Genomic DNA, 12,478 nt, shown 5'->3' with positions numbered 1-12,478 from the left:
CTGCCCCTCCCTCCCTCCCGGCCTGAGTGAGCCAGAGTCCCCGAAGAGGCTGCTCCTTTAACCCTGTCCTATCTGAGCGAAGAACAGACGCCCTCCGGCGACCTACACGCAGAGGCGGGGCCAAATCCAAAGCTGAGACCTAGGAGCTGTGAGAACAAAGAAGAGAAAGGGAAACCTCTCCCAGCAGCCTCAGAAGCAGCGGATTAAAGCTCCACAATCAACTTGATGTACCCTGCATCTGTGGAATACATGAATAGACAACACATCATCCCAAATTGAGGAGCCCGGAGTCAGTGCTGTGCCTCTGAGGTGGGAGAGCCAACTTCAGGACACTGGTCCACAAGAGACCTCCCAGCTCCACATAATATCAAACGGCGAAAATCTTCCAGAGATCTCCATCTCAACACCAGCACCCAGCTTCACTCAACGACCAGCAGGCTACAGTGCTGGACACCCTAAGCCAAACAACTAGCAAGTCAGGAACACAACGCCACCCATTAGCAGAGAGGTGGCCTAAAATCATAAAAAGTCCACAGACACCCCAAAACACACCACCAGACGTGGACCTGCCCACCAGAAAGACAAGATCCAGCCTCATCCACCAGAACACAGGCACTAGTCCCCTCCACCAGGAAGCCTACACAACCCACTAAACCAACCTTAGCCACTGGGGACAGACACCAAAAACAACAGGAACTACGAACCTGCAGCCTGCAAAAAGGAGACCCCAAACACAGTAACATAAGCAAAATGAGAAGACAGAAAAACACACAGCAGGAGAAGGAGCAAGATAAAAACCCACCAGACCTAACAAATGAAGAGGTAATAGGCACTCTACCTGAAAAAGAATTCAGAATAATGATGGTAAAGATGATCCAAGATTCTATTTCCCAGATACAAAATCTTGGAAATAGAATAGACAAAATGCAAGAAACAGTTAACAAGGACCTAGAAGAACTAAAGATGAATCAAGCATCGATTAAAAACACAATACATGAAATAAAAAATACTCTAGATGGGATCAATAGCAGAATAACTGAGGCAGAAGAACGGATAAGTGAGGTGGAAGATAAAATAGTGGAAATAACTGCTGCAGAGCAAAATAAAGAAAAAAGAATGAAAAGAACAGAGGACAGTCTCAGAGACCTCTGGGACAACATTAAACGCACCAACATTCGAATTATAGGGGTTCCAGAAGAAGAAGAGAAAAAGAAAGGGACTGAGAAAATATTTGAAGAGATTATAGTTGAGAACTTCCCTAATATGGGAAAGGAAATAGTTAATCAAGTCCAGGAGGCACAGAGAGTCCCATACAGAATAAATCCAAGGAGAAATACGCCAAGACACATATTAATCAAACTGTCAAAAATTAAACACAAAGAAATCATATTAAAAGCAGCAAGGCAAAAACAACAAATAACACACAAGGGAATCCCCATCAGGATAACAGCTGATCTCTCAGCAGAAACTCTACAAGCCAGAAGGGAGCGGCAGGACATAATTAAAGTGATGAAGGAGAAAAACCTGCAACCAAGATTACTCTACCCAGCAAGGATCTCATTCAGATTTGATGCAGAAATTAAAACCTTTACAGACAAGCAAAAGCTGAGAGAGTTCAGCACCACCAAACCAGCTTTACAACAAATGCTAAAGGAACTTCTCTAGGCAAGAAACACAACAGAAGTAAAAGACCTACAATAATGAACCCAAAACAATTAAGAAAATGGGAATAGGAACATACATATCGATAATTACCTTAAATGTAAATGGACTAAATGCTCCCACCAAAAGACACAGAGTGGCTGAATGGATACAAAAACAAGACCCATCTATATGCTGTCTACAAGAGACCCACTTCAGACCTAGAGACACATACAGACTGAAAGTAAGGGGATGGAAAAAGATATTCCATGCAAATGGAAATCAAAAGAAAGCTGGAGTAGCAATTCTCATATCAGACAAAATAGACTTTAAAATAAAGACTACTAGAAGAGACAAAGAAGGACACTACATAATGATCAAGGGATCGATCCAAGAAGAAGATATAACAATTGTAAATATTTATGCACCCAACATAGGAGCACCTCAATACATAAGGCAAATACTAACAGCCATAAAAGGAGAAATCGACAGTAACACACTCATAGTAGGGGACTTTAACACCCCACTTTCACCAATGGACAGATCATCCAAAATGAAAATAAATAAGGAAACACAAGCTTTAAATGATACATTAAACAAGATGGACTTAATTGATATTTATAGGACATTCCATCCAAAAACAACAGAATACACATTTTTCTCAAGTGCTCATGGAACATTCTCCAGGATAGATCATATCTTGGGTCACAAATCAAGCCTTGGTAAATTTAAGAAAATTGAAATTGTATCAAGTATCTTTTCCGACCACAATGCTATGAGACTAGATATCAATTACAGGAAAAGAGCTGTAAAAAATACAAACACATGGAGGCTAAACAATACACTACTTAATAACGAAGTGATCACTGAAGAAATCAAAGAGGAAATTAAAAAATACCTAGAAACAAATGACAATGGAGACACGACGACCCAAAACCTATGGGATGCAGCAAAAGCAGTTCTAAGAGGGAAGTTTATAGCAATACAATCCCACCTTAAGAAACAGGAAACATCTCGAATAAACAACCTAACCTTGCACCTAAAGCAATTAGAGAAAGAAGAACAAAAACATCCCAAAGTTAGCAGAAGGAAAGAAATCATAAAAATCAGATCAGAAATAAATGAAAAAGAAATGAAGGAAACGATAGCAAAGATCAATAAAACTAAAAGCTGGTTCTTTGAGAAGATAAACAAAATTGATAAACCATTAGCCAGACTCATCAAGAAAAAAAGGGAGAAGACTCAAATCAATAGAATTAGAAATGAAAAAGGAGAAGTAACAACTGACACTACAGAAATACAAAAGATCATGAGAGATTACTATAAGCAACTCTATGCCAATAAAATGGACAACCTGGAAGAAATGGACAAATTCTTAGAAATGCACAACCTGCCAAGACTGAATCAGGAAGAAATAGAAAATATGAACAGACCAATCACAAGCACTGAAATTGAAACTGTGATTAAAAATCTTCCAACAAACAAAAGCCCAGGACCAGATGGCTTCACAGGCGAATTCTATCAAGCATTTAGAGAAGAGCTAACACCTATCCTTCTGAAACTCTTCCAAAATATAGCAGAGGGAGGAACACTCCCAAACTCATTCTACGAGGCCACCATCACCTTGATACCAAAACCAGGCAAGGATGTCACAAAGAAAGAAAACTACAGGCCAATATCACTGATGAACATAGATGCAAAAATCCTCAACAAAATACTAGCAAACAGAATCCAACAGCACATTAAAAGGATCATACACCATGATCAAGTGGGGTTTATTCCAGGAATGCAAGGATTCTTCAATATACGCAAATCAATCAACGTGATACACCATATTAACAAACTGAAGGAGAAAAACCATATGATCATCTCAATAGATGCAGAGAAAGCTTTCGACAAAATTCAACACCCATTTATGATAAAAACCCTGCAGAAAGTAGGCATAGAGGGAACTTTCCTCAACATAATAAAGGCCATATATGACAAACCCACAGCCAGCATCGTCCTCAATGGTGAAAAACTGAAACCATTTCCACTAAGATCAGGAACTAGACAAGGTTGCCCACTTTCACCACTCTTATTCAACCTAGTTTTGGAAGTTTTAGCCACAGCAATCAGAGAAGAAAAGGAAATAAAAGGAATCCAAATTGGAAAAGAAGAAGTAAAGCTGTCACTGTTTGCAGATGACATGATACTATACATAGAGAATCCTAAAGATGCTACCAGAAAACTACTAGAGTTAATCAATGAATTTGGTAAAGTTGCAGGATACAAAATTAATGCACAGAAATCTCTGGCATTCCTATATACTGATGATGAAAAATCTGAAAGTGAAATCAAGGAAACACTCCCATTTACCATTGCAACAAAAAGAATAAAATATCTAGGAATAAACCTACCTAAGGAGACAAAAGACCTGTATGCAGAAAATTATAAGACACTGATGAAAGAAATTAAAGATGATACAAATAGATGGAGAGATATACCATGTTCTTGGATTGGAAGAATCAACATTGTGAAAATGACTCTACTACCCAAAGCAATCTACAGGTTCAATGCAATCCCTATCAAACTACCACTGGCATTTTTCACAGAACTAGAACAAAAAATTTCACAATTTGTATGGAAACACAAAAGACCCCGAATAGCCAAAGCAATCTTGAGAACGAAAAATGGAGCTGGAGGAATCAGGCTCCCTGACTTCAGACTATACTACAAAGCTACAGTAATCAAGACAGTATGGTACTGGCACAAAAACAGAAAGATAGATCAATGGAACAGGATAGAAAGCCCAGAGTTAAACCCACGGACATATGGTCACCTTATCTTTGATAAAGGAGGCAGGAATGTACAGTGGAGAAAGGACAGTCTCTTCAATAAGTGGTGCTGGGAAAACTGGATAGGGACATGTAAAAGTATGAGATTAGATCATTCCCTAACACCATACACAAAAATAAGCTCAAAATGGATTAAAGACCTAAATGTAAGGCCAGACACTATCAAACTCTTAGAGGAAAACATAGGCAGAACACTCTATGACATAAATCACAGCAAGATCCTTTTTGACCCACCTCCTAGAGAAATGGAAATAAAGACAAAAATAAACACATGGGACCTAATGAAACTTCAAAGCTTTTGCACAGCAAAGGAAACCATAAACAAGACCAAAAGACAACCCTCAGAATGGGAGAAAATATTTGCAAATGAAGCAACTGACAAAGGATTAATCTCCAAAATTTATAAGCAGCTCATGCAGCTCAAGAACAAAAAAACAAACAACCCAATCCAAAAATGGGCAGAAGACCTAAATAGACATTTCTCCACAGAAGATATACAGACTGCCAACAAACACATGAAAGGATGCTCAACATCTTTACTCATTAGAGAAATGCAAATCAAAACTACAATGAGATATCATCTCACACCAGTCAGAATGGCCATCATCAAAAAATCTAGAAACAATAAATGCTGGAGAGGGTGTGGAAAAAAGGGAACACTCTTGCACTGCTGGTGGGAATGTGAATTGGTACAGCCGCTATGGAGAACGGTATGGAGGTTCCTTAAAAAACTACAAATAGACCTACCATATGACCCAGCAATCCCACTACTGGGCATATACCCTGAGAAAACCATAATTCAAAAAGAGACATGTACCAAAATGTTCATAGCAGCCCTATTTACAATAGCCCGGAGATGGAAACAACCTAAGTGTCCATCATCGGATGAATGGATAAAGAAGATGTGGCACATATATACAATGGAATATTACTCAGCCATAAAAAGAAATGAAATTGAGCTATTTGTAATGAGGTGGATAGACCTAGAGTCTGTCATACAGAGTGAAGTAAGTCAGAAAGAGAAAGACAAATACTGTATGCTAACACATATATATGGAATTTAAGAAAAAAAAATGTCATGAAGAACATAGGGGTAAGACAGGAATAAAGACACAGACCTACTAGAGAATAGACTTGAGGATATGGGGAGGGGGAAGGGTAGGCTGTGACAAAGTGAAAGAGCGGCATGGACATATATACACTACCAAACGTGAGGTAGATAGCTAGTGGGAAGCAGCCGCATAGCACAGGGAGATCAGCTCGGTACTTTGTGACCGCCTGGAGGGGTGGGATAGGGAGGGTGGGAGGGAGACGCAAAAGGGAGGGGATATGGAAACATATGTATATGTATAACTGATTATATTTGTTATAAAGCAAAAAAATAAAATTAAATTAAAAAAAAAATAAAATACATAAGCCAGATTTCTTACACTGCATCTCATATATATTTAAAATGTAAAATTTATCCTCAAAAGCATTTTCTCAGACATTTTTGAATTTTGGAAATTAAGCTTGAAACTGCAACACTATAGATCTACCACAAGATGGTGCCACAGGTATACTGAAAATAAGATACACGCCTTATTCCTAATCCCACCACATTTGCTGGAATTTATTAATGAGTATGGAAAGCAAAGAAATACAAAGAGGTGAGAATGTGTGTGGGCAGGAACATGTTCATTTGACAGACTTTTTTTGAGCATCTTCTATGCCTTAGGTAGAATATATAGGGGAGGTATCAGGGTGTTTGTGTGTGTGTATGTGTGAGAGAGAGGGAGAGAGAGAGAGAGAGGGAGAGGGAGAGAGGGAAGGAGGGAGGGAGGGAGGTAGAGAGAGAGAGAGGGAGAGGGAGAGAGAGAGAGAGAGGGAGAGGGAGAGAGAGGGAGGGAGGGAGGGAGGGAGAGAGAGAGAGGAAGGGGTAGGGGAGACTTTTCTCCAGTTTTCAGGAATTAAACATACAACTTAAATACCTTAATGTTTCCCCTTGTCTGGAAAAAATTATAGTCAATTTTAAGAGATATTAAATACAAACACAAAGGGTTAATGATGCCAACTTAGGTTTGTGTGATAGATGCAGAGATAGGGCTAGAATTCATCAATATAATATCTTTTACTTTTGCTGTAGAAACATATGGTTTAAAATACTTTCTTTTGCTTCACTTTTGTTGAGTCAGTGTGCCACTTATAACTTAACCAAGAAATCTTTTGCAAAATATAAGTACCATGGTGAAAGTATAACAAATCATCGATGTATCAGTGAGTATCAGTGAGTTTCTACCAGTAAGTTCACTAGGTAGATAAAGCATTTCAGTGTGGAGGCAGGTGGGTTAGATTATTTACAGTGCACTTATTTCCCTAGACCTCTTATAAGTCCATAAAAATCTTTTCATGGAATAATTATTATGTAGCTCATTTATTAGATAGAGCCCATATAAATATCTATAGTTTTCCAAGAAGACTCAGAGGGGAAAAAGTCTTGGTCAAAATATACCAAATGAGATCATTGAAAATAGAGCATTTGATTTCCTTGGTATAATCCCAGATCCTTTTGAGAGAACACAGGAATTACCTCTTGGAATAATTCAGACCCAATGATGACACAGTAGAAGGAATATATATCTACTTTTCAGACTCTTTGTCTTATCCAGTATTGATCACTGTAAGTTTCTAAGCATTTTGCAAAAACCTAATTTTATTCTTCCAAACAAGAATAGAGTTAGTGCCCCATATCTGTACTCCCCAGGTAAATTCAACTGAGATTTATATTGCAGGGCTTATTGAGGTTGAAATTCCTTATGAATGAGAGAGAATACAGCAATATGGAAATAGGATGAAGACTCAAGTTATAACTCCAACCCCCCAAAATGCTTTGAGATAGAGCCGAGCCATTATGGATGGTGTCAGAAACCTGGAACTACCCCTGAGGTCACCTGAAAAAGTCCTTATAGAACAGCTCTATATTCTGTACATGTGGTTTAAAAGTGTTAAAGAAGGGTGTTGATTATATAAGCCCAGAGCTCTAAGGAATTGATATATAAAGGAGTTTGAATGGAACTTTTTCAGAAACAAAGAATTAAAAGGAATGCTTGGCCCTATTTTAGTGAAGGGCAGATTGTCTTTTGCTTTAAGAATACTTTGGACTATGAACTTTTACATGTATCATATTTATTAACAGACAAATGTTATTTTACATCAAGTCTTGGTTTTTAGTTCTTAAAAATTTAAGATTTAAAAATTTTAGATTTTAAAATTTAAAGACAATCATGGTAAGTGTTTGGGTGGCTGAGTGATTTGAATCATCAAAGGCACACTTAAAATATAGGTGTCTTAGAATAGAAGCGTTATCTATTTTAAGCTTATCTAAGGGAGAAAGGCTTTCAGTAGCTGGCTCAACAGAAACTTAACATTATTGAGTTCAGATTCTCACTGTGGGATGCGTGTGTTGTCACTGACTGACCATCTTTCTTCATACAGGAGTTCTACTTTCATACTCGGCAGCATCCCAGCCAAGGAGGTTGTTGGGCATTGTTCCAAGTTAGGCATCCTTGTACAGTGTTACAACTGACCACGGGATTGGTGTTCATCCTTGGCACTTACGGTTTTTCTGGATCTGGTTCTTAGGCAAGCTGCAAAACGTGTTTGCTTTTCTCCTGATTACATGAGGAGTTTGGAGGAACTGGGTGGTCTGGTTATTGTATTTTTTTAGGGGGTGAGTATGATGGCATTTGCATCACGTTGGCCTACTTCATTTCAAGAGGCTGCCTCTGGTAAGCCTTCCTTGCAACTCAGAGATCTTGGCCTGCAGATTCTGGAAGTTTATCTTTTCTTATGTGGACATGATGTAAAAGTATAAAGAGATGTTAATTTTATTCCTGGGGAGTTAGTGACTCTAGATAATCAGTTACTTTTAGAAGTTGCAAGGATTTCATCAAACCACCAGGACACTATTTTGGTTGCTAAAGAAAGAGGTCACCAAATTATGTTGTACTGTCAAATGAATAAATGCACTTTCCTTCTTCACATGGAACATGACTTTGTGATCATATGCTACGTACTAACATTAGAGCCACGTATTCCTTTCTACTTTGTACAGTGAATAGGAAGACCATTGTTCTCACAAACACCCCTAAGACTCTTCCCCACTGCAAGTCTGGGTCCCAAAAGGCACTCAAGAAATGCTCTTATTTGGGGGAAGGATACCTACAGTTTTTAGATTTCTTTAATGAAAGTTGTATATATTTAAGGTGTTCAACATGATGATTGGATATACATTTACTTAGTGAAATGATTACTCCAGTCAAGCTAATTAATATATCCGTCTCGTCATATAATCACTTCTTTTGTGTGTGGTGATTGAAATCTACTTTCTTAGTAAATTTCTGGTACATTTGACCCTCGAACAACATAGGTCTGAACTGCACGAGTCCACTTACATGCGGGTCCTTTTCAATAGTAAATACTACAGTACTAGACAATCTGTTGTTGGTTGAGTCTGCGGATACAGAGGAATTGAGAATATGAGGAGCCTCGGATATAGATGAGCTGCAGATAAGGAGGACCGACTATAACTTATATTTGGATTTTCCACTGTGCGGAAGGTCAGCGCCCCTAACCCTGGCATTGTTCAAGGGTCAGTTGTATTCAGTACAGTATTATTAACTCTAGTCATCATACTGTATGTTAGATCTCTAGACTTATCCTTCCTACGTAACTACAACTTTTTATTTTTTGAGAAGATCTCTTCGAAGATGTGAATATTCTGTAGGTCTGAAGTCTTAAGTCCAATATCAATACTTTGCCGTGTTAATGCTCTTCAATGTACTTCATATACAAAAGTATTTATTAGGGAAATGTAGTAAAACTCCAGGTAAATACAACATAATAGTCACGTGTCTTAATAATATATTTTTAAAATGGGTTTTAATGTTATTCAGTTTGAATATTGATGGTAAATCGTATTACTTTCTTTTTCTATAAGTGATTTTAAAGAACTCATACACCATATAGTATATAAAAATAAAATATGGACCTTTACTTCAAAAGGTGAAGCTTATTTTTTTTTCTTTGTTTCTGACATTCTCACATGTGATGTTTAAAAACCATTGTGGATGTTTTGCTTTGGGATACAATGAGAAGAGGGTGAGATAACCCAATGTTTTATGCCTCATTCTGAAAACACATTTTTCTTTTAAAATATCCTTTTGAAAATTATAAAGTAGGTTGCTAAAAGAAATATTTATGTCAAGTGCCTTTCACATTACTGGGTATAAAGTAGGTAATCAGTGAGTGGTTGATATTTTCATCATTATGTTTTGTTATTTCTTGACACAATAATTCTGGATGCCTTCTTCTTACCTTCCATTGCCACGCCCTAGTTTTGTCATCTTGCATTATAGCTGCATCTCTGCTGTACTTTATGTCTCAGTTTTAATAGCACCTTCTTGTGGTTTTTTTGCCTATCCTGTTAAAGCAATGCTCATCTCCAGATCTCTTGCCAAGCCAGAGAACACTTGCCAAAGTAAGGTATTATTTTCCAATCCATAACCTTACAACAGTTTAGGTAAACATTTCTGCAGGTCTATAATCTCTTACCTGTAATTTCCAAAATCCAAGAAGCTCTGAAAATCAGAAGGTTTTGTAATTTATATTGATGGCAAAACCTGACCTGAACTGATGTGTGTGATGTTAATAATAGTCTTTATCCTATCTAGTCTGAATATGCACATATTTTGCTGCAGAACTATTAATATGTCTGATTATAGACTTTTGCCCTAGACTTTACTTGAGGCATTATGTAATTCACAGTATACGCAGAGTATTATCTTTCTAAAATCTGAAAGCATGTGAATTCTGAAATGCATCTGGCACTAGGGGTTTTAGATAAGGGATTAAGGACCTATAATCAAATATTATAGTTTCGTTTTAAAGTTTATCTTATTACTAGGAAGCTGCATGTATAATAATAATAAGAGTTTTAGGCACACAATCTCTCACAGACTATTTTCTCAGAAAAGAAAAGTACAGAAAAAGAGAGAGAGAAGACATGGAGCGATTTCTGAATTAGTGATACCCAATGCCATCTCTCATAATCCATTCAAATTGTTGTCCTAGGAGCTTCCTGAGGCACTAAATGAATGGAATTCAGGCAGCAAAAGTAACCATGAAGGTTTAGTACATTCTCCTATGACGTGGGTGTATGTACATACACCCCCCCCACACACACACGCTTGTGTGCATCTCCACTCATATATGTCTATAACTGTCTTCAAGGAAGGGAATCCAACTAGTGTCCTGTAAGGCGTCAGTTCCACACTGAGGGACATCAGGAGAATACCCACAGGAGTGCCATGTTTAATGTTGCTCCAGACTGCTGTGTTATGTAAATGTGTTGTGGCATAGTTCTTAGTTTTACACAGATGTCTTAGATTGTAGATCCTACTAAATGTATCTACACCTAAGAGCTACTAGTATTACTAAAACTGTACACAGTCATTTACAGAAGATCCTCAAGTCAGGGATTGTAGTTTTTGGATCCTGATTAACTCTGCCTTTAGAGTCTCAATGAGAACCTAAAACCCATTTAAAAAAATCTGAGTAGAACCTTAAACATGTGCTTTGTCAATGCTGCCTACTAGGAATTTCTCCGAGTTATTTTTGTGATTTTTTGATAAATGTTTTATGTCCCTGTTGCTTTGCACTTTTCCTGCACATGTCGAAGCTCTATATTTTGTGATCTCAAATCATTGCTGTTACTTTCTGGGATTTAGCTACCTTGTGCCTTTTAAAGACATCTCAACTGGCTCATGCATCTTATATTTTAGTATAAAAGAGGAAGGATGGTGAAAGGTAAAGGTATAAATTTGGGTGTGGCTGGGGTAGGGGTGTATGGATTTATTGAGCTGTAGATTTTTTTTTAAATAATAAGCAGTGAAAGACTATGTGGTTAAAAATATTCTCTACATTGTCCGTCTATTTTTTTGTTACACAAAATAAATACATTTAAATTTTTATTGTTTAAGAATTCACCTTAGAGTAAAATTGATAGTATTTTGCCCTGGTGCTAGCATAACCCTGCACATTTTTACTATCATTATTATTTTAATTTAGGGACAGGCACTCACGGGTTAACAGATATTTAACTTGCTCTTTAATGGACATCTGTGTCAAATATATGGAATTTTTTGGTTACAATTGTAATAGCCTCTAGTGATTTCATTTGTCTATAGAAAAGTCCCAGGGACCTATAGCTATTTTGGTTTTTGTAGCTTTTTTGATAGGTCCTTATAACATAGACTACTGATTTCTTCTCTGTATTCTGCTCATTGTTGAAAAGCCAGAGCTATTTTTAACATTTACACAATTTCAATAGGCGATTCTTCATTCCACAAGGTTTGGTGCTAAATCTGTGGAGCCTTTCATAATCATATCCTTTTTGTGGTTTGCTTGAATTTGATCACAGTGGCTGATTTCATGCATTGATAATGAAGGCTTAGGTTGCCTGTTTCTCGGCATAAATCCACCTCAGACTTGTAGGTTGACAGTGCTTCTGGTTTCAGCACGCATGGAGATATAGAATTGAAATTGCTCTGCTTTCTTTACAAATGACTCAGAGTGTGCTTGTCCTTCCCTAAAATGTTGCCAGCGTGTAAAGGATTTTCAATGAGCAGTGCAACAAGCCAGCATCTGGGAAGGTTTGGAGCTGCACTGACATAGCGTGGTACTGTCACACAGATAATCAGGGCTGGAGCCAAGTCTCCGTAGCCCCGTGCATTACACTGGTCACATCCTGGAAGTTTTGTTTATCCAACTTGGTTGCTTTTGAAGCCGGTGAAAGCCCTGCCAGGATGTGGAGTGGACTTCCTAGCAGAGGTGAGCATTTTTATTCTAAAACTTGGGCGCCGGGATCTGGGGTGTCAGGAGCAGATTCTTTCGAATGCTGTGTTGAATCCTGTGGAGTTATCAATTGTGTTTATCACGTTGTACTGACAGATCTGAAGGGG

At 37.8% G+C, this 12,478-nt stretch overlaps 1 protein-coding gene across 1 annotated transcript in view; it reads left to right on the top strand.

Annotated features, from left to right (window-relative positions):
- ZNF385B (zinc finger protein 385B) overlaps nucleotides 1-12,478 on the top strand; it is a 334,017-nt gene that overhangs the window by 12,468 nt on the left and 309,071 nt on the right. The window contains exon 3 of the mRNA XM_082629827.1: nucleotides 12,210-12,347. Within this exon, the coding sequence (XP_082485953.1) occupies nucleotides 12,210-12,347 (138 nt within the window). The remainder of the gene's footprint in view (nucleotides 1-12,209; nucleotides 12,348-12,478) is intronic.

Source organism: Mesoplodon mirus (genome assembly GCF_964341445.2).
Source record: "Mesoplodon mirus genome assembly, chromosome: 8".
Classification (NCBI taxonomy): domain Eukaryota; kingdom Metazoa; phylum Chordata; class Mammalia; order Artiodactyla; family Ziphiidae; genus Mesoplodon; species Mesoplodon mirus.
The sequence above is the reverse complement of the archived record's forward strand: the minus strand, read 5'-3'. Positions and strand labels throughout refer to the sequence as shown.